The 22,448-nt window shown below is 36.2% G+C and overlaps 3 protein-coding genes and 1 non-coding gene across 4 annotated transcripts in view; 2 read left to right on the top strand and 2 right to left on the bottom strand.

Moving 5' to 3' along the window:
* The window catches only part of kcnh6a (potassium voltage-gated channel, subfamily H (eag-related), member 6a), a 28,900-nt gene extending 22,585 nt beyond the window's left edge, over window positions 1–6,315 (top strand). Inside the window, exons 11-16 of the mRNA XM_055052133.1 lie at window positions 706–899; window positions 1,540–1,639; window positions 2,255–2,539; window positions 3,198–3,381; window positions 4,458–4,644; window positions 5,512–6,315. Of these exons, the coding sequence (XP_054908108.1) occupies window positions 706–899; window positions 1,540–1,639; window positions 2,255–2,539; window positions 3,198–3,381; window positions 4,458–4,644; window positions 5,512–5,793 (1,232 nt within the window). The 3' untranslated portion in view covers window positions 5,794–6,315. The remainder of the gene's footprint in view (window positions 1–705; window positions 900–1,539; window positions 1,640–2,254; window positions 2,540–3,197; window positions 3,382–4,457; window positions 4,645–5,511) is intronic.
* Window positions 3,415–3,486, bottom strand: trnac-gca (transfer RNA cysteine (anticodon GCA)). Its single transcript has one exon. It is a non-coding gene; the product is annotated as a tRNA-Cys (tRNA).
* Window positions 6,316–7,344: 1,029 nt separating the features above from the next.
* dcaf7 (ddb1 and cul4 associated factor 7) lies at window positions 7,345–12,760 on the bottom strand. Its single transcript, XM_055052132.1, has 7 exons — window positions 12,387–12,760; window positions 12,040–12,198; window positions 11,169–11,280; window positions 10,968–11,086; window positions 10,335–10,544; window positions 9,344–9,461; window positions 7,345–8,575 (listed from the first exon to the last, which is right to left on the bottom strand). The coding sequence occupies exons 1-7, from the start codon at window positions 12,522–12,524 to the stop codon at window positions 8,403–8,405; spliced, it is 1,029 nt and encodes a 342-aa protein (XP_054908107.1). The 5' UTR covers window positions 12,525–12,760; the 3' UTR covers window positions 7,345–8,402.
* Window positions 12,761–13,797: 1,037 nt separating this feature from the next.
* Window positions 13,798–21,552, top strand: ccdc47 (coiled-coil domain containing 47). Its single transcript, XM_055052244.1, has 13 exons — window positions 13,798–13,892; window positions 15,310–15,605; window positions 15,679–15,771; window positions 15,937–16,111; window positions 17,229–17,350; window positions 17,419–17,484; window positions 17,573–17,674; window positions 17,764–17,874; window positions 18,242–18,327; window positions 18,402–18,460; window positions 19,167–19,276; window positions 20,694–20,861; window positions 20,960–21,552. Exons 2-13 carry the CDS (start codon window positions 15,318–15,320, stop codon window positions 21,038–21,040), a joined length of 1,461 nt encoding a protein of 486 aa, XP_054908219.1. The 5' UTR covers window positions 13,798–13,892; window positions 15,310–15,317; the 3' UTR covers window positions 21,041–21,552.
* Window positions 21,553–22,448: the final 896 nt, after the last annotated feature.

Below are 22,448 nucleotides of genomic sequence, written 5' to 3'. Positions count from 1 at the left end.
GGCAATAGAATTCAGTTCTACATGAAAAGATTAGCAGTGGCGGCTCCAGCAGGTGGATTACAGGGGGCTATGACTCACATGATTATTTTCCTTTTCATCATAGTTAATATTCTTTAATATGTAGTTGTTGTTATTTTCCTAATTAAAAAAAACAACAACCAATAATATATTGACTAAAAAAATCCCAGGTAGTGAATTTGTGAATATTTTCACTTTCGGTGAATAATGGAAAGGAGCCCGTAATGCGAAACAGATAGTTTTCTACGACCCAAAAAAAACAATCGATTTTCTTTGGGTCCCAGTATAGAATCAGCAGCTGAAGAGAAAATTGTGGATAAAAGAGGAAACTTACATCTGATGTTTGCCAGGATTACATTTTCTATTTAAAACATGTTTCTGTTGTTACATCCTGCAGCTGTAACTCCAGTGGCCAAAGCATAATCTGATGCCATCTTTGACATCTTGACAGCATGCGTTTGTTTTTGTGTGTTGTGCCGCCCGAGGTGTTTGGGCACAGCTCCACTTTCATTTTACAATCACATTGATCATCAATATCACATCCAGCCTGCATAGGTCACTTCTTTTATAGCTGCGTTTGTGAGGACAGTTCATTTGTTCTGTTGCAGACCAGAAATCCCTTTAATTTTTATTTTTATTCAGTTATATTCCCAGTTACTGAAATATTTCGCTGGAATTTCTTTGCAGGAAAGAACGACATCTTTGGTGAACCCAACCATGTGTATGGCAGGCCCGGGAAATCCAGCGCTGACGTTCGAGCTTTGACCTACTGCGACCTTCACAAGATCCTGAGGGACGACCTGCTGGAGGTGCTGGAGATGTATCCAGACTTTGCCGACTCCTTCTGGAGCCATTTGGAGATTACCTTCAACCTCAGAGATGTGAGTACCTCTACAGGGCGATGTTACCACATTCGTATGGAATTTGTTGAATTAATTGAATTATCTGGAATAGAAAAGGAAATGGAAGGTAAATAGTGAATCTAATGGCAAAAACTTTTAATCATTAATCATAATAGTAGTCTTATTTCTTACGATTTCTTAAATGGTGCGTATTATGCAAATTGCACTTTCTTCACATTTTTATATTTTCATTTGGATTTCAATTGCGTAAAAAAACAAACAGCTATCTTTTTTTGTTTGTTTTTTTTGGGACAGTAATTGAATGTTTTTTTTGTCTGAAAAATTAGACGCTTCAAAAACCTTCCGATTGTAAAATCACTGCAACCCGCGCAGAGATCCAGCACGTTTGGTCAGCTGGTTTTACAGCTGTATCCGCTCTACAATGGCTGCTGGAAAAGACAAGTGTATTGTTGCTGAAGAATTTTTGCAAGATTGGGTGAAAAAAAATTTGGATACAAAAAAGAACTTGGTTTTAAGACTTTTGTGCAACATGGCATGTCTTCTAGCCCCAAACAAAATGATTATAGCCAAATCATTAAAACACCACTTACTGTTGCCAAATGTTTCAGAAACAAATCTACTGTTCGGGTTTTAAATGACTGAATCTAATATGACTCAGGCAGACAGAACAAAACAGCAAACCCCAAGCAGGAGCTCCGAGTGCGGCTGCCGACTGACGAGGCATCGCAGAAGCTCCCTGCGGCGGCGGAACCGGCCGGGTGAGAAATTATTTTCATTTTTCTCCCAAGCAAACTCTTTTTTTATAGAAGAAAATAGTCAAACATTTGTATTAATCTCAGAATTTTTTGAGGAAAAAGTCTTGGAAATTCAAAAATTGAAGATTTTCAGTGTTAAAAAGTTTAAAATTTTTAACTTTTGAAACTCAGAAATTTTCGTGTTTTTTTTTTTCTAAAAAAATGTTTGACATTAACCTCAATTTCAGACTTTTTTTCTTGCACATTTTTTGACTTGAAACTCATTAATTGCCTTGTTTTTTCTCAATTGTTTGAGTTCTTTCTAGCAAAATGTCTTTTGAAACTCCTCTTTAATTTTTTAAGAAAATATGACATTAATTCTGAGTATTTATAGAACATTTTCAACTTTTCACACTCAGAAATGTTCTTTATATTTTTCTGGAATTTTACTGTGATTAATCTGAAAATTTAAGTTTTTTTCTATCAAATTCTTGACTCTTCAAACTCAGAAACTTTCGAAGATTTTTTGGCAAAAATGTATTCCTTCTCTTTTTTTCCCCATCTACAATGACCTCTATTACACCGTCATAAATTTTACCTACATTTTTTCGCCTCCATCTTGTCTTTTTATCCATGCAGATGGGACGGATCACGAGGACTCGTACCCAGACCAGCCGAGTCTGACAGTGAACCACCGGCGCAGAACGGTAGCCGGGTCCCACTGGGAGGATTTCTGCAGCAGCGCCAGCGTTTGTTCTCAGTCCAGTGATGAGGAAATTAAGCCTGTTCAACACAAGGGGGAGCTGTTCGTCCACGGTTCTGACACCAAAGACTTCCAACCTTCAAGGGTCGCCATCCGACCCCACTGTGGACCTTCTGCTCTAATGGGGCAGGCTGTGGATCTTGGAGGCTCTCCGTACCCAGGTACCAACAATGCATTGAACTATTACAAAAAGTCTGATAAAATGTAACGTATTTTGTCAGGATTTGAGGTAAAAGACACAAAAAACATCATAATTTTGAAGTGGAGGGATGTTTATCTCCGTTTTCGGAATATGAATCTGCACCTCGGTTCATTTAAGAGTTATGGAGGCTGAATACAAATTAAAACCCTTGTAATTTTTTTGTCATAACTTGACCTTTGTGCTTGCTTTTGTTGGCCTCAATTAAATATTCTGAGGATTTTAGGTTTTAAGGTGACATAAAACCTAAGACCTTGTTTAGCAAAGAAACTGTTATTTACTCAGGAAATTATTTTTAAAATAATGGGGAATGTTTTTTTGTTAATTATAAAATGGAACAATTTAAATTACAAAATAAATAAATAAAATATTAAACCAAATCAAATGTTTATGAATGTCTTATATCTGCAAAGGCTACAAGAAAAAATATGTGGATTCTCTGTAGCTGATTTATCTAATCACTGTAAAACAAGAACTACCACATCAAAGAATAATTAAAAATATTTCTAAACCAAATCAAATGAAATATGTGCAAAGACTACAGTAGAAAAAAATGCTGATTTTAACTGAAAACTTGGAAGAAAATGCAAAGAATCACTGTATTTTTCTAAATTGTGCAGCAGCGCCCCCTATCAGTGTGTCAGGCTTGTACGGCTACTGGTCAGACCGCAGATCCAGCCAGCTGTCTGAGAACCAGAGGAGGCAGTCAGCAGTGAGATCTGGGTTTCAGGCTTCGTTCTGCGCTGAGGATCGGCCTCGGGAGCTGGAATCCAGACTGGAGCTCCTGCAGTCTCAGCTCAACAGGTATCATGGATCCTGTAGAATAATGAAAACAGTAGGGGGCACCCGGATTTGAACCGGGGACCTCTTGATCTGCAGTCAAATGCTCTACCACTGAGCTATACCCCCTTCTCCTTTGCTGTGCTTTACATAATGAAAAAATGGGTGTAATGGTGCTTCTGTGGTTAATAAAACTACAGAAAAATCACCAATTAAATGATTATGTTTGGTGTCAAATCAAAGCCTACATGTTTTCAACCATAGAAATCTTATATCTTTTTCTTGATCTTCAGTTTACTTTTCCTGGAGCATATTTTTCAAGATGGCTGCCCTGCTTGCAGGAGAGAACATATGTTTGCACTTAAACTTTAGGTTCACTAACCACTGATTCACTAAATAAGAATCTTAACTGCTAACACTGAAACCACTTGACGCATACAAAAAATTAGCATAAGCCAATGTCAAACTGCTAAACACATAAAAATATTAGCAGAAGCTGATGCTAAATCGTTCTGTTAACTCCAACCCATTGCACACAAAAAATTGGGAGAAGCTCAGTGCAGAAAAAATGGCGGAAACTAATCCTAAAAGCATTTTTAAAAACTGCAGAAGCTGAGGCTAAGTTACTAAGCATAATAAAAAAAAATTGGAAGCTAATGCTAAACTACGTTTTAAAAAAAGTTAGCAGTTGCTAATGCTAACCATTTGGATTTCTCAGTCTTTATCACACGTATTGATTTTCTTATTGACAACTGCTGCAAAGTTCTCAGTTTGTTTTGATATTTGATTTTTGTTCATGTTTCTTTTAAAGTTGTATAAATAAGAAGAGAAAAGTCAAAAACTTATAATAGGACAAAACATTTATCCAAGCCAAAATATTATGCAATAATTGGTTTAAAAGGCTCTAAAACGGAGGCCATCTTGAAAAATGGCTGTCATTTTGAAATATGTGTTTTTTATTCTCAAAGCGTCAAGATAGACAATGTAAATTATTTTGCTTCTGTGCACACTTAAAATATTTTACCGTCATTCTTAAATCATATTTTGTTTGCTTGAATTTGTGATGTGATCTTTTCCCTTTAACCTTTAACCTTTTCCAGGCTGGAGACCCGTATGACTGCAGATATCAACGTGATCCTGCAGCTCCTCCAGAGGCAGATGACCCCGGTGCCTCCCGCCTACAGCGCCGTGTCGCCCGGCTCCCACCTGCCTCACCCCACAACCCTCTACGGCTCGGGACCCCCAATCCAGCCGGGACAGATAGACGGCAGCGCCTCCTTGCTGCAGGTATCAGAACTGCATTTTTATTCCTCCAAGTTTTGTTTTTTAGTATAAATTATGTTTACAATGTAAACAGGTCTCCTTAAGACAGGTGTCCTCGTCAGGTGGGACAGAAGACAGCATGATGCTGCCACCCTGAAGTCCATTTTAGTTTTCTACCTGTGTTGCATTTTGAAGTTTATGTATCAAGAGTTTCCACACCTTTGCCTTTTGACCCAAATGTGACAAACTATGGCTGGGATTTCCTGCTGTTTCCTTTTTGCTGCATTTTTAATTTTTATTTGTGAAACACTGGAAAACACAAAATCTTATCAAGTATTTTTGTTTTTGTTTCACATTTTAATGAGACAAAACTAACTTACAAGTAGCTTTTCTGCAAGATGTAACAGCTTTCTTGAGCCAATAATTCCTTAATATTAATTTTTAAACAGTGCTAATTCAACTTGGAGATTATTCCACTCATAAAACATTTTTCCCATGTTATAAATGAAACAATCTGGCAGTGGACCTGGTAGTTTTTTAATCAGTATTGAGGAATTATTGACTTAAAACAAGCTACTTCTTGCTCAAAAATTACTTTTAAGTTAGTTTCATCTTCAACTCACTTTTACTAAGATATTGGCACTAGAAACTAGAACAAAAATACTTAAAACTTTGCAGTGAATATTAAATGAAGTGTAATTTTCTCTCCAATTTCATTTGTGTATCTCTTCTGCATTAAATCCTAGTAAAATGAATTGAAGCTAGTGGTTGTAAAAGTGAATATTTTTTGCAGTTTCATACAATGTGTAGCAAAAAAAAAAAAAAAGTAAATCTATTAAAGCTGCAGCATTTAAACATTTTATCTACATCTGAGTGTTTTTGCATTTCCAGAGTCCAGATTCTGACTGTAAGCACAAATCTAGAGACTCCCTCTCCAGCGGCGTCCATCTCACCGTGGCGTCAGACGACACCATGTCACCAGAGGCCGACCCGCCGCGGCTGCCCTCTGTTGACCTCACCTGTCCTCACTTCCTGTCCCCCAACGTCCAGGAAGCTCCCGGGCTCCTGGGCGGCAGCCAGCGCTTCCCCTCGCTCCCCGAACACCTGGAGACCTCCACAGAGATGCAGGAGATCCAGAGACACGTCTCTGACCCGGTCCTGCCAGGAACATAGACCAACCCGCTGTAAAGCCATATTTTGCCCAGATGGATCTCCATCTCACCAAATATTGAAATAAATGATCCTCCTCTCCTGGTCGGACGCTGCTGGAAATCGAGGAAAAACACACAAACGGCGTCCCAGACTCAGGTTTCCACAGTGGAAGGAGAGAAACGAAAAAAACACGTTTGAGAAATATCTGCATTCACTTTGTATGAGAATCGCACATTTAGGCTCAATAAAGATAAAATGTATTTTTATACTGTTCTAGCTGCTGTTTGCATAAAGAACTCTGTATCTAGTAATTATGAGGTCAGTGTTACTGTTGTCTGTTAAATAAATTAACTGTCTGACACTGTAAACAATGAAGATTTTAACTTAAACCTCACGTTTGTTCATGACATGAATCAGAAAAGTCATTTATGTGAAAACATGGCTGTGAATATAGTCAGACGTTTTCTATAAAGGTTTTATCTGGAATATTCGAGTTTTAAGGTCACTCTAAAAAAAGTTAATAAAGTCAAAATAACAAGGTAATATTACAAGAATAAAGTCGTATTACAAAAATAATAATGCTCTTTTACTCTGGTAACATTTAAACTTTATTTTTGATATATTAACATTTTATTTTGGATTATTTTGAAGATAGAAAAAATGAGAACATAGAACTGATCAGTGTTCTTATTTTCTAGAAATTTTTAGTGGAAAAAGTCAAAAATGTACTAAAAGTAAAAACTACCAAATGCGAGTTTGACAAAAAAGTAATTGGACTTTTTAAATTCACTGTTTTCGGTGAATTTATTTTTTTTACTTTTTAAGTAAAAAAATAGCAATGATTTTATTTAATTTGGCTGTCACAAGTTTATAAAGGTAAGATTTCCAAACTAAATATTTAATTCACTGGGTAAATATTTATTTAGCTTTCAAATTTAATAATTGAATTTTGATTAGCTTGAAAATTCAAACCTTAATTTGAAATTTAGCATCAAATTTAACTAATTTGAAGCTTAAAAATTAGGTCAGTTTGAACTGAAAATTTTAAATATTGAATTTCAAATATGTTAAATTCAATATTTAAAAGTTAGATAATAAATTATCTCAAAATAACAAGATAGTATCTCATTATAATGAGATAATTTTTTTCACAGAGTGGCAGAAAGGGGCTTCCATGTAAGTTTTAAAATATTTTTGGTCTTTGATGAAATAATTTATCCCCAGTTATAAGAACAGGATTTGGGTCACGATCGACAAATCAACCCAAACTGATTTTGCCACGTTTAATAAATTACAAACGAGCTCATTTGAATAAAGCAAAGTCATCTTTGCAGAAAAATACTGGATCAACCTGGTTCTACTCATAAAAATTTAGATATTTTTATGAATCATACTGATTAAAAATGCACATTTTAATAAATTGGGGGAAAAACAGTTTAAGAGCCACACTTTGATCACACCTGGCATAAAAATATGAGGTTAAATCGTCCTTCCACAACAAAATTTAATTTGCTTTTGATATAATTTAATAGATACATAAAAAGGTAAAGAAAACTAATAGTGGTTCTTAAATCATGGGGAGGTTACAATTTATTAGAGCAAATTCAATATTAAACTTTATGAAAAAACACTACAACATGAACACTTGGCTTACCAACATCTTAAGTTTGATATATTTATATTTATGTACATTTTGTCTTGCAATGGCATGCTACAAGGACAGAAGACGACAAAATAAGAGAAGCAGAAAGCTGTCAACTCATTTCAAACTTCACTCTAACTGAAGTAAAAATGCAACGACTCAAAGAATGAACGCTCAACAAATCAGAAGAGGATATTTAGGGAGCCGTCGTTGCTCTGATAGACTTTAAATGTCGGCTGCAGCACAGAGGAACATCTTAAACTCCCACATTAGGTAAACAAGACTAGTATATATCGTACAGATGCTTTATTCACCAATTACATGGTATGCATCCACAAGAAGGCTACGAGTTAATCCTACATGTTTACACTGCAAAAACATCTTACCAAGGATTTTTGTTGTAGCTTTTTGTGGAAATATATTAATTATAACTAAATTTACAAGATAGGAATTTATTTTAAGTCAATAATTTGTTAATATTGATTTTAAAAAAGTACTAGTTTAATTGTGTAATATTTTTCCATATTACAAAAGAAAGAATCTGTCACTTGAACTATTGAATTGTTGACTTAAAACATGCTCGTCTTTCTGAAAAGTTAGTTTTGCCTTTTTTAAAGTGTACCAGGATATTTGCACAAAAAAATAGATAAAAAAATACTTGGTAATGTCATGTTTTTGCAATGTTCTGCCACCTACAGCAGTTTGAATCAACCTCAAACCAAAAAAAAACCAGATGAAATGCATGAGATCTAAACTGCTCCAAATAGTCTCACAGCTGGCTGAGAAGTATTTAAAAAACTCTCAAGGAAACATGGACACTTCCTACAGCTGCTGAGCAAAAATAAATAAGAGCTTACACATGTTTATTAGAAGAGCAGATAAATGTAAACCAACTTCAGAGAAAGTTCACTCCTCGTCCTGAAAGCTGGAGGACGAGGGCTACTGAAAAGTCCAAATGTGAAACGCAGGGCGCTCTTTTTCTACGGCTTTAGACGCGCAGGATCTCCAGGCAGTTGTTGTAGCAGATGGCGATCCAGTCCGGCTGCGTGGACGCCCACTGAACGTTGTTGATCTCGCCTTCGGCGGTGTAGGCCAGGATGGGGTCTTCAATGGCGCGCGGCATCTGCTGGATGTCCCAGATCAGAGCCTGATGGTCGTCGGCTGACAAAAAGGAAAAACATCAGGATATTTAAATTAAATGTGATCTGTCATGCTTCATTTTAAAGGTTGGGATTGTTTTCATGGGATATTCAGAACATATTTTGCGAAAAATCCTTCTTGGATAGTGAGATTTTAGTTTGCACAAGTCAGAATGAGTTGTTTTTAGGGCATCTTGTCTCTTCTGGCCGAGTTCAATATTTACACTCGCTTGAAAATGGCTGCAAACAGATGCACAATGATATAACCGTACATCTTTGAAAAGCAGAAGTGGAGCCTCCTACACAAATAACAAAATTCAGCCAGTGGTTTCTGGATGGTAAGTTAGCAACAAAACATGTCTTTTCCAGCAGCCATTATGAAGCACATAGAACTGACCAAACATGGTAGAGCACGGTCTGGGTTGCTACACAACGGATGGGACTTCACTCGGGTTGCCAGGTAACAGGCAGTGCCTGCTGATTTATGACGCTACGTTCAGAGTTTTTCAAACGACGGCTAGGTGGGTTGTTTTTAGTAGCAGTGGAAACCCAAATGGAAGCATAAAAATGTGCAAAACTTGAACTATGCACAATAGATCCACTTGAACAATGGACTATTCAGACTTTGTGCTGTAAAAAAGTACTTCCCCCTTTAGCTTTTTTAATTACTTGGCTTGTAGTTAGAAGAAGCGTTGACCCAGGTGGGAGTACAAAAACCATGCAAAATGTGAATTTTGTGTCGTAGGTCACCTCTGATATTCACCCGACAACATTTAACGTCCAAACTCACCTGCAGTGCAGATGTGACACGAGGAGTGTGGCGCCCAGGCGATGCCGTTGACGCAGGCGCGGTGGTTGTTGAGCCGAGCCACAGGAGTACACGGCACGCGAACGTCCAGGATCACAACCTGGAGAACAAAAGCTTTTTATTTACTGCAGCTTCTCACCAAGGTCTAACAGGAATCAACAAAAATGTTCTTGTACGACTACATCGGCTGAAATGATCACTAAATATTTGTCAACTAATTTAGTAATAGACTAGCTGGAGTAAACAGGCCCTAAAAGCATTATTCCCAGAGCCATAATTATGGCAAAGCTGTCTAAAAAAATATAAACATTTTGAATTTAGGACTTTAAAAAACCCTTTGTAAATATGTTCTACCCGAAACTCCATAAGTAAAATGGTTTTAACTTCAAGTTTCTTTAAAAAATACTTATAAAGTATCGCTGGCTTTCCAAAAATTAGACCTGCACTGCACTGATGTTACATCAAGCAGGAAGAGCTGGACTTTTTGTACATGGAAAAATAAAGAATAATAAAACTAGAACGTTTTCATCAATATCAAAGAATTGTTAAAACAAGCTGCTTTATCTAACTGAAAAGTTAGTTTTGTCTTTTTTAAAGTGTATTAAAATATTTGTACTAGAAACTAATAGCTTTTATTGTGATGAAGAAGAATTTTTATTTATGGTTGTCACAATAAATTGCAATTATTGACTGAAACTGTCCTTACTGTCAGTCTCCACTATTTGTTCAATACATAGCAATGAATTTGAAAACAAAAGTTGCAATATGCAGGTTAGCAAAACAAATCACACTTTTTTATGCTTTTCAAAAAGCATTAATTGTGTTTGAATTAGAAAGAGTCTCAATAAATCCCTGTTGTCTTGGAACAATAGCAGCAATGCAGTTACCTAAAAATCAAGTAATAATTCTGTCTTTAACTCCATAGAAAAGCGATTTACATGCAGTGACATTAATGATAAAAATGCAACCCGACCTCCATGCCGTCCATGGCCATGGTGGCCAGGTAGTTGGGGTCCTGTTTGTTCCAGCAGAGGCGGAGCAGCGGGTGGTGTTGGGGGTCTTCGTAGATGATGGTGCTGTGCTCTAGATGTCGGAGGTCAAACATGCGGACGGATCCGTCGGCGCCCACCGAGGCGAACATGTCTCTCCCTCCGCCGGCGCGGCTGAACGCGATGTCGTAAACCTGAAAACACACCGCAGCGTTCCTCAACAGAAATTTCTGCTCTGACTTTAAATCATGATTCTAACAATAAGTTTCAATGTTCGCTGTAACTTAGCTTGATTTTAATATATTACATTTTGGGACAGAAAATTGTGTTTTTATTTTTTTCACATTTATTAATCAGTTACTAAGTTAGTTGACGATCATTTAAATAATTGATGAATCAGCCCTACATGAAAAAATGGCCTCCATTATCCATATTATTTTGTTGAAACACAAATTACACCTTGAAGCTCTACGTCATTAGAGTCTAAATAAATCTCTATTGCCTTGGAAAATAGAATAAAAATAACTAAAAAATGAACCTGAAGCCTATTGATAAAAACAACTTTAAAAATCAACAAAAAACTAAATTGGGGTCATATTACAGAATAAAATCCAGACCTCTTTGTCGTGAGCGATCAGCTGAGTCTTCACGTGTCCAGAAACCAGGTTGACTCGTCCCAACACCTGACCGGTCTCCAACCCCCAGATGGTGCAGGTGGTGTCGATGCTGGATGTTCCTGAAACACACAAAACAAATCATTTGAAGCAAAAAGAAGACAAGATGAAAACTACAGGAGTTTTCTTTATTTTATTTCCTACCCAGCAGATTGGGATCGACTTCGTTCCAGTCAAAGGAGGTGAGCGGAGCGCAGAAGTCGGAGTTCTTGTTGTTGTTCAGCAGACATTCGAGACGCGTTTCTGTGTCACTGACCTGCAGCACAATAAAGTACGATTTAAATCAGGGTGAACAGACTTTTGTCACAACTGACCAGACAGAAATTGCTCAAAATTTCTGAGTGTTTTTTACTTTTCAAACTCAATTTCCACATTTTTTCTTGAAAATTTTAGAAATTGACCTAGAAATTTGCAATTTTTCTCTATTATACTTTTTGACTTTTCAAGCTCAGAAATGTCCTCGTCTTTTCTCAGAAATGTATGAGATAAATGTCAATATTTAATTTTTTTGTAGCAATTTTGATTTTTTTGAACTCAGAAATGTCCAAGTTACTTTCTAGAAGATTTCTGAGATTAATCTAAAAGTTTCTCACATTTTTTCCAGCAAATGTTTGACTTTTGAATGTCAGAGATTGCCACGGTTTTCCCTAGAAAATTTCTGAACTTAACCTCAAATTATACACGTTTTCTCTAGCACATTTTTGACTTTCCAAACTTGTTTGTTTTTTTCGCAAAAATGTATATCTGGAATTACTTATTGGAGAATTTTTAACTTTTCAAACTAAGAAATTTCCAAGTTATTTTCTTGAAAATTTCTGAGCTCAAACTCAAAATTTCTGACGTTTCTTGACAAAATTTTCTCCTCCTTTGATGTAATTTTCTTTTGTGAAATTAAAGTACATTTGAATTTGAGGGCTCTGACTGAAGGATGCAGGTAGTAAAACATTTCTCCAAAGGCATTCATTGCTGGGAAATCTCCTCTGACTTGTAGGGCCTTTGTAATGGTTCATCTCACCCTCCAGATGCGCAGGTAGTCCCCGCTGGTGGCCAGCAGGTCTGGGTAAACTCCTTTGGTGTCTGGGATCCACATGATCTTGGTCGTGGGGTAAGGATGATCAAAAGTGTTCCTGCAGACAAACTCTGAGCTCTCTTCCTCCAAACCAACCAGCTGAACCTGAAATAAACACAGACAAGCTGGTAAAGACTGCAAAACCCCTAAAGAACACGACAACTGGACAAAACATAACCTATAAGTATGTTATTGAAGACAATAGCGCAATCAGAGGTGATGTTTTGAGCCGCGGTGCGCAGGGAGGTTAGCATTAATCTGAAGCTAGCTGCTAATGAAAACATGCTGCGCACCTTGTTGTTGTATTCCTCCACAAAGCTCCCCAGAGCCAGCCGAAAACGTTTGTCCGGGCGGACGCTCCAGTTCATAGCATACACCGTCCATGGCGCCTCGTATTTGTAGATTTCTTTTCTTTTCCCGTGAAGAGACATCCTCTCCCGAGCTGCGGCTCTTGTCTGGGCAGCTAACCTGCTAACTAACTGTCGGAGAAGTTAATCTTTGAATAAAACACAACTAATTAGTTTCACTCGGGAGAATAAATACAAGGATGTCGATCCAAAACGACTGATCGATGAAGATAACCTCAATGAAGACGCGATTTTTCACCACTTCTGCTAACAAAGGGTAGCATTTTTCGTTGGGGCCATCAAATCGTCAAGTTTGGAGGAACGCGATCAACTTCCGGTGATTATTTTCGAAATAAAATCACCAATAATGCGTTTAAACTCGACATTACTTTTCTTAGAACATGTTATTGTGTTAATAAAAGAAGTCATTATCATGGCAGTTACGTTGCTCCCTTATCATTTTTTGAAAAGTATCTACTTTTTTTATTAATTACTTTATTTACGTATTTTTTTTAAGTCTTGAAGGTTTGTACCGGAAGTGTACGTTGTTTAGTCCAACTTCACAAACAGTTGTAGTTGCTTAGTAAACAGTCGCCACCAGAGGGCGACTGTTTACTGTTCCTGACAGCATTACCTTATTTAGGAGTTTTATTTATAACGATATGCGGGTGTGGACAATGAGAGGAAGCATGATTTGTTTAAAATGTGTTCTTTTTCTATAATTCTGTAAAATATTGTTAATTACATCACAAATTATCGTTTGTACTGTAATCAGATCAGTTTTAAAATGTGTATTGGAAATTTCTGGTTGCCACAAAGGAGCTTTAGATGTCACTTTTTTAAGTTAGAAGCATAAATCAAAAACTACATTGATTTAGAAAATGGTTTACATGGAAATAACTAAAGCATTAAATTTTTAATTGATGCTACTATTCCCCAAACGACACTTTGAAATTGAGTTAAAATATGTTTTTGAACAATCATTGCTTTTTCATCACTGCTACCTTATTTAAAATATAACAAAACATAATCTTACTATTGGTATTCAAGTGTTACAAATACAGCTAAATAGTGAAAGATCCATTATCTCCACTGTCCTCAAAGTGTTTTGTTTCACAAAAATATATATATGCATTATTACATATAAACTACTTTGTAGTGTAAAGTAATCCTGCAAGTCAAAGATGCACAAAGATTTTAAATTTTTACAACTCTAATTTTTCGAGTCTTACTGATAAATACTAACATTTCCATTGCTTCACATCATTTAAAGTTTAGCACACCCGTATGTTAGCATCACTAATCCATAACGGGTTAGAAATTTTTTATTTTGAAAGGGTTTTTCCTGCGTGGACAGGAAGTACCCCGCTTTAGGTTTAACGTCACGTCAAGGACAGTTCTAATTTCTTATTCATAACCAGCTTTACGTTTATTGACACTGTTAGAAACCAGGTGAGATACTTGTTCACACATTTAGTCTTAACAAGGTTGTTTTTCCCTGCCGAGTTAAGGAGAAAAGCACAGATTTCCTCTCGGGTCTTCGGTTGTTTGAGTGAGTTAGCCCCTGTTAGCATGCTAATGGTAAAGGTGCTAACAGCGAGTGAGAATTAGTGAGTGTGAGTTGGGGGGATGGGTTTGGTTCACTGGGTCTCCGGGGTTTTAATCCACGTCATAAACCAGTTGCACTCCGCTACGATTTCAAAAAAATTTGACAGCTAATCGCTCTAGCTCGTAATCAAGCTTGTAAACACGCTAAATGCAGCAGCACTAGTTCAGGTTTAGCCACAAACTGTTACACTAACTGGAAGTTTGTTCGAATAAATCGGCTCTTAAACGGTTAAATATGCACTTTTTGTTTATTCGCCTTAATTTAAAAGTTAAATTTATGAAAAAAATCAGTGTGGTGACAAAGCATAGTAGCGGTTTTCCTTCCTTATTGTCGACTGAGCTTCAGTTATCAGGCATTTTTTCCACTTGAAGGTTTGTTATGTAGACCTTCGTCAATTAATCGAGTAAAAGTATTCGGCTTATTTCAGCAACAAATCAATTGTCTACATTATGAGAGCATAAAGTAACAGAATAGCATTACATTAGATCGGTTTGATAAAGGAAAACAATATAAATATAAACTAAATTCATTATGTTTTAGTTGTTATTCATCAAAGGCAAATCTAAGCAAATTAGGTTTCAGTCTTCATTTTAAAGGAATTAAGTGTTTTAGTATTTTTGACACTTTCTGGAAGTTTGTTTCAGATTAATGGAGCATAAAACGGAATCCTGCTTCTCCATGTTTGGTTTTGATTCTTTAGAGAGCGCAATCAGCCGCTATATTCCGGTTTCATAGTTCTACATATTTATAGAACTAGCATTCTTTATTATTTGATTGGCGTTCACAAAGTAATATTTATTCACTCTCTCTCACACAGTTTCTTCAAATCTTTCATATTGTGAGAAAATCTTTTTTTTCTACAGCTTTATTCAGACTTTCTTTTGATATCTCATCTCTAAATGTTTCTTTTTCTCTGGTACATGTCTTCCTTTTCCTTTTGGGTTTAATTTGAACTCACTCATATCCTGCCAATATTTTGAAATAAAACAGTTGCGTATGGGGAAAATAAACCCTTGAACGTGATGTTGTAATGATTGGTCTGTTTCCCCAGCAGCAGCAAACTTTTGTAACTTTTTCCACTTCAAATTAAAGCATTGCAGGAAACGGATGATTCTTTTGTAAATGATGTTTTGTTTTTAAAACCAAAGTAGTAGTTTTTCATTCTCTGATGGGTAAAAGCTTTTGTTTTGGAATGAGTGTGTAATTTTCTGCAACGTTTTCTGAAACTTTATTTTGTGTTTTTACCCATATTTAATTCAGACTGCAGCATGCGAAGTGCATTTTTCCTCCTGGTTTCCACACTGCTGCTCCTCCTGGCCCTTCCTGCCACCAGAGGACGTTACAACGACGAGTTTGATGATGGGGAGGACCTGGCAGACTTTGACGACAATGACTTCGCAGAGTTTGAGGACATGAATGATGATCTAACAGCCGAGGCGGAGACGGCCCCACCACCACGTGTCTCATCACCTTCCTCACAGACTGAAGATGACGAAGATGAAGCCACCGTGGAGCTGGAGGATGGTCAGGATGGTTTCGAGGACTCAGACACACAAGTACATTATCTTAACATTTATTTAAAGGGTATTTCTATCGTTGATACCATAATTGATTGCAATTTCTTCCAAGGACCAAGATATGTACAGCAAATACGACCAGGAGGAGTTTGAGGGGATGGAGAAGACGGGGCACTCCATGAAGGACCCGCTCATAATCCACACGGTAAAACAAGTTTAAAGCATGTGGGACTTAATTCAGCTGTAGTTTATGATACCAATAGCTTACATTTTAGTTTAATTAATCTTGGGACGTGTTTTAGATACATTTCTGACAGTCAGATGTTGATCTGCAGTGTGATTTATCCGTCTGCATGCCATGTCTCTGCAGGTTCCTGCACACCTGCAGAACAGCTGGGAGAGTTACTACATGGAGATCCTGATGGTGACGGGTTTACTTTGCTACATCATGAACTACATCATAGGGAAGAACAAGAACAGCCGGCTCGCTCAGGCCTGGTTTAACTCCCACAGGGAACTTCTGGAGAGCAACTTTGCACTTGTGGGTGAGTCTGTCCGTCTTTTCTTTGAATCATTGAACTCCCTGCAGGATCTATTGCCAATGTATTCCTCCCTATTAAAATAGTCCATATATTGTTTGTCTTACTAACAAACAATATATTTATTTTATGTAGTAGAAAAGAGTGCATAGCTCTGATGGGCAAGGAAAATTATACATGAGTTTTCCAAATTTACAAGGACGGTAACTAACAATTATTTTAGGTATTGATTAATCTATTGATTATTTTGACAATTAATTGAATGAAAAATTGGCGCATTCTTCTGATTTCTTTTATACTAGATAAATATTGTTTTTAAAAACTAATAAATATTACATTAAATAAAATAAATACTTAAAAGATACATTATTGCCTTGTTTGTTTTTTATTTCAAGACTTGTTTTCATTTTTTATTATTTTTTTCATTTCATAATGGTATTCTGTGACACTTATTTTGAAAAACTACTTTAAATATTTTCTAGTCTTATTTTTTTAGCTTTTTTTTTTAAATGCAACATGTATTAATATTTTGTTCAGATGTAATTTAATTACTGCTCTGGATGTGTCTGTATGTTCAAGTTAACAATTAGTCAATTACCAAATTAGTTTACCATAATTTTAGTAATTGATTAATCACAATTAATCCGATTAATTGTTTCAGCCCTAAAATCTGTTGATGCTCATTTTTAAAATATTTATTTTACTTCGTTTGGAAGAAATCCTCAGTTCACAATAGTTAGATTGGCACGTTTACAAACCTTTTCTATATTGAAGAGTGGCAAGAAATCTTTTTTAAAGAAAGTTAAAATAAATCTGTTTTGCTGTAATTCACACAGCAAAAGTATGTGTACATGTGGAAAGTATGTTCCCTATTCTCCTTGATAACAAATTAACCACCTAACTTCAGTGTGATCATTTCGGCCAAATCATATTGATGCAGTAGAATGGCCCAGTCAAAGTCTTGGTGAAATTGAATTTGACAGATTGAATCCAATAGAATCTGTTGCAAAATTGGAAAATGTAATTTTCACAGTTAGGTGCTGTTTTTCTGTTGGTCAGGCACATAAAATGTGTCCCCCGTTTGATAAATTTAGTGTTTTCTTGGCATTGATCTGTGCTCTAGGCGATGATGGAACCAGTAAAGAACCTGTGAGCACTGGGAAGCTGAACCAGGAAAACGAACACATCTACAATCTGTGGTGCTCTGGCCGTGTGTGCTGTGAAGGAATGCTGATTCAGCTGAAGGTATTTGCTTCCAGCCATTTAAATCCTCCCCTGTTGGTGTTTTCTGAACCTGCTGCTGGTTGTCTTAGTTCCTGAAGAGGCAGGACCTCCTGAACACGGTGACCAGGATGATGAGGCCCGCCTCTGACCAAGTGGTAAGCGTTTCTGCTGCAGCAGATGTAGAAACGTTTTCGCTTCCTCTGAGCAGAGCTTGAGCCGCGCTGTCTGGGTTTTTCTCTGCAGCAAGTCAAAGTGACGCTTAACGACGAAGACATGGACACTTTCGTCTTTGCTGTGGGCTCTAAGAGAGCCATGGCTCGGCTCCAGAAGGAGATGCAGGACTTGGTGAATAGTTTTGTGATTAATTTTTTTCTTTTGTTGACTAATTTTTGATATTTAAAGTGACAATGTTTTATTTTTATTTGTTTTAACAGAGCGAGTTCTGCAGCGACAAGCCGAAGTCGGGGGCGAAATATGGGCTTCCAGACTCCATGGCAATTCTCAGTGAGATGGGGGAAGTAACGGATGGTGTGATGGATAACAAGGTGATTCTTCTAATTACTACCAGGGATGGAAACAATCAATTTAGGATTAATTGTAGATTAATGGATTAAAATTAGTTCCACTCGATTAACTAATTACGTCCGCTTAGTTTAGCCTCCGTCCAGCAGGGGGCGCCTCTGGTCATCCTTAAAAAGAGTCAAATTGATACAGAAATAAATATGGCGGATCCATGCCAGATCGAGAAAGAGGAATGGTCCTAACTACAGCAGAGTATTAGGGCTGTTGTTGAAACTTTTGGGGCTCAGAGAATTTCCTAGTTTTTCTCCTAAAAAATTTGACATTAATCCCAAAATGTTTGAGTTTTGTGGCATAAATTTCCTCCATTCTTTTGGGCTCTTATCGTTTCAGATGGTACACTACATCACCAACCATGCTGACAAGATCGAGTCGATCCATTTCTCGGATCAGTTTTCTGGTCCAAAAATTATGCAAGAGTGAGTATTTAGTTGTTTGTTTCTGGACCAGAACCTCGTTTTGATGTCGTGATGCTGAATGTTTTTGTTTTCAGGGAGGGTCAGCCGTTAAAGCTGCCTGAGACCAAGAAGACTCTACTGTTTACATTTAATGGTGAGGAGTTTTTTTCTGCTGTGTTGTCACTTAGACACTACATTATAATTTTAATGTTTCATCCCAGATCTGATTTCCAATTTTAAACAATTTTTTTTCTTGCTTTCTCTTCTAAAAAAGACAAACGACAAAACAAATTTTCAGAAAGTGGGTTTTATTTAAATCATCCCATTTGTGAGTTTTAGAAAAGAATATTAGGGCCAGGCTATGAAAACTTTAGCTTAATTACAAGGATATAGTCACAAGATTAGCAGAATAAAGATGCAATTTTACCAGAAGAATGTCTCAAATTTATGGAAGAAATGTTGTTTTAATAAGAAAATAATTTTTTTGTTATTTTCATGTTGGAGTTTATCAATTTGCTCCTTAGTTCTTCTAATTTTACAACTTTATTCTGGTAACATGAATTTACTCTAGCATTTTGTGACTTTGTAGTTATGACTTTATTCTTGTAAAAAATAAATAAAAATCTTAGCCTGACCTCAAATTCAAAATAAAACAAAACAACCTTGTCAAACAAGATGGCTGACTCGGGCGTGCTGACATCACTCGTAACTATGGAAACCCAGTGGGAGCATCAGTGGGGAAAAAAACCCAGATTCTCCAAATGCCAAAAATTCAATGAATCGCTAAAATCAATCTGTGTGCCCAGCCGTCCGACACGTTTAAAGTTATCCTGAGATTTTCTGGATGTTTCGCTCTGCAGTGCCTGGCTACGGCAGCACGTCTCCCAAAGACATGGACTCTCTGCTTCCACTCATGAACATGGTGATCTACAGCATCGATAAGGTCAAGAAGCTCCGTCTGAACAGAGAGGTGAGACAAACATTTAGTACAAAAGTATTCATACTAGAAGCTTTTAAAAGGACTTTTCTCTTATTGATGCTCCTAAAATGGAGCTGAATTAAAATATTTTACGAATTATTGTTTATTTTAAACACCTTTGGGTTTCCATATTGACTGGATTTTGAAAGTCAGAACTGTAAAATTAGATGGTAAACAGTTTTCCCGACTCCTCCTGCCGTTTCACGCAATTAAAATCTGATCGGTTTGTATTTCATCTCCCTCCGATATTTTCCTAATTTTTATGACTTGCCAAAATTATCAGGTTTTTCATCAGAGTTTGACATTGTGTGCAGGTTTAAAGATTTTTGTCTTTTTCTCTTTTAGGGAAAAAAATAGACAAACATTTTTTTTCATTACAAAATAAAAAATTTTTCCATCAATCTGGAAATTTTCATCCTGATGGATCGTAGTGTCTCAAAGTTTAAGGGGTTGAAAAAAAAGTTATCTATAAATTAGAGAATAGAAATTTAGGGAGTATGAGATTGAACAGAACCCAAGTTTGGTTATCAGAAGTTAATATCCAGCAAGTCAGGAGGAATCAAAGAAATTGTAAAGAAAAAAAACAGAAATTTTAAGCTTTGGAAATGTATTAAATATATTTGTTTCTTTGTTAAACTGCAATGGGGAAGTATTATGCTAAATTCACATTGTGCACATTTTACTGGTTTACACTGTTAATAAAAGTGATGAACTAATATTTACTTTATTTTTATGTTTTTTTAAAACATGTCTGGATGTTTAAAAAAACAAACATCCAGACATTTTTTGACAATAAGTTGTTTTTTGTTGTCTGGAAAATGAGCTTTTTCAAAAAACTTACAAATGAAACGTCATAAATCAGCAGGTATTGCTCGCTAACTAGCAACCCCGAAGGCGTTCTGCTCGTCACCTATCAACCGAAGCAGCGCTCCAGGGCGTTTGGTCAGCTGGTTTTACCGCTTCATGCGCTGTACAATGGCTGCTGGGGAAAAAACAAATGTTTTGTTTTTGACTTAACATCCAGAAACCACATGCTAAATGTTTGTGCAGGAGCCTCCACATCTGCTTTTCAAAGTTGTACAGTTGTATAATTGTGCATCTTTTGCACCCATTTTTATGTGGATGTGTAAATCTTGAGTTGGTTTTGTGGCCAGCAGCAGCTTTTTTGGATTTAAAGTGACATAGGCTCTAAAAGAAGCTTATTCTCAACTGACCAGAATAAATTCTCATTATCCAAGAATAATTTTGATTTGTTTGTATAGACAATAGGCCTGTCTTAACCTGTTCCAGGAAATATAGTAACTCACCTTTAAAAACGCAAAACCTTCTAAAAACGATAAAGCCACAGCCAAAATTATTCTCTAATTATATATTTTAGGAGGTTTTAAAATCCTCTTTGTGTGTTTAGGGAAAGCAGAAAGCAGACAGAAACCGGGCTCGCGTTGAGGAGAACTTCCTGAAACAGACGCACGCTCAGCGCCAGGAAGCAGCCCAAACCCGCAGAGAGGAGAAGAAAAGAGCCGAGAAGGAGAGGATCATGAACGAAGAGGATCCAGAGAGACAACGCCGTCTGGAGGTCTGAAACCTGCCTAAGCTTCTTCTTGAAATAAACCACACAAATGTTTTGTTTCAGTTTTGAGCTGTTCTTCTGTCTCCTCCCGCTTCTTCATGCAGGAGGCAGCGCAGCGGCGTGAGCAGAAGAAGATTGAGAAGAAGCAGATGAAGATGAAGCAGATCAAAGTGAAAGCCATGTGAAAGAAGAAGCATTCAAGCACATGGAGAATCAGTGCTTTGCTCAGCTTTTCTTCCTGCTACTGCCATTCATCTTCCACAATTTCAGCCAGAAATCTTCCATCAAACTCTGATTGTGTCAGGCTTTGCTGTTTGTTTCGCCTGCTGCTCCATCTGATGAGATTAAAACACAAAAAACGGAGCAAAATCCGTCAAATGAGTTTTGAGTCGGCATCAAGTTTGTTTGTGTTTTAAACAGTTTTCAAATGTTTGTCTGAAAAAAACCTAATGATTGTTTTTAAACAGGTTGCTGGTGAGCAGGACACTACTCGGCTGTATTGAGCCACATTTTTAAAGGACTGAAAGAATTGCTGTTATTTCATTGGTAATATATTAGCATTATTGTAACCTTTAAACGATAATGGAAATGTTTAATATATATTTGAAATAAGTTTCTGTCAGGCTGTTTCTAATTGTTATCTGAGCAAACAATAAATGCACTGAAATCTTTAAAAATAAAAGTTTTCCTTTTGTCATATTGCAATTATTGTTTCCTTCATAAAAACATCAAAATGAGTGAATTTATATCAGGTGTTTAAATTTGTTTTAATTATTTTACATGAAATCCATCTGAAATTTTGGCTGTAAAAAAGCTCAATTAGAATGTAGATTGTGGATTTTTATTACTTTTCTTACATTTCTGAATATGGGTGTTAAGTAAATTAACTTATTTAAGATCCTAAAAACTGATTCACAACTAAGTAAATAAATTAAAAAACAGTTCGGTTGTATTTTACATGAACTGTTAAGTGTAGAAAATTATAAGTTTTTTTTATCTGTAGCTGAATAAATGTACTCAAAGTATTAATATTTCTAATTGAAATTACGCTACTGCAGTAAATTTCAACTTAATTATATATACTTAGACGGGATCCATTAAATTTGTCATTGTTACAAGATAATTTCTAAAATTCACTTAAAATATTAATTTTTTAGCTTTGTTTTGAATAATTGAATTACTTCTAATATAAAGTTGTAGTGAAGAATATGATACTATCAAATATTTTAACACAAATTCTTTTTTTCAACATAATATTTAAAACTGGAGCAATAAATCCTAGCTAATGTGGGGTTGGTTTTAATTTGTGATCATGTATTTCATGTCTTTATGGTTGGGTGTCATTGATTATTTGTTGTCCAGTAAAAAGTATCTATATCAATACTTTATGTTTTAATAAATGAACAGTATTATATCTCTTACGTTGTAAATTTTGCCCTTACTGACTGTACACTCTTAATTATGTTATGCCTTAATTTCCCCACTATGGGACAACACAGATTAATTTTATTCTAACTCTAATTAGTCTTGCAAAATTTGCTGTTTATGTGGCATAATTAATACTGCAATAAAACAACTCTTACGTTTTATAAC

This window comes from Poeciliopsis prolifica, unplaced genomic scaffold (assembly GCF_027474105.1).
Source record: "Poeciliopsis prolifica strain line A6 unplaced genomic scaffold, Auburn_PproV2 SCAFFOLD034, whole genome shotgun sequence".
Classification (NCBI taxonomy): domain Eukaryota; kingdom Metazoa; phylum Chordata; class Actinopteri; order Cyprinodontiformes; family Poeciliidae; genus Poeciliopsis; species Poeciliopsis prolifica.
This window is presented reverse-complemented; position numbering and strand designations above follow the sequence as displayed.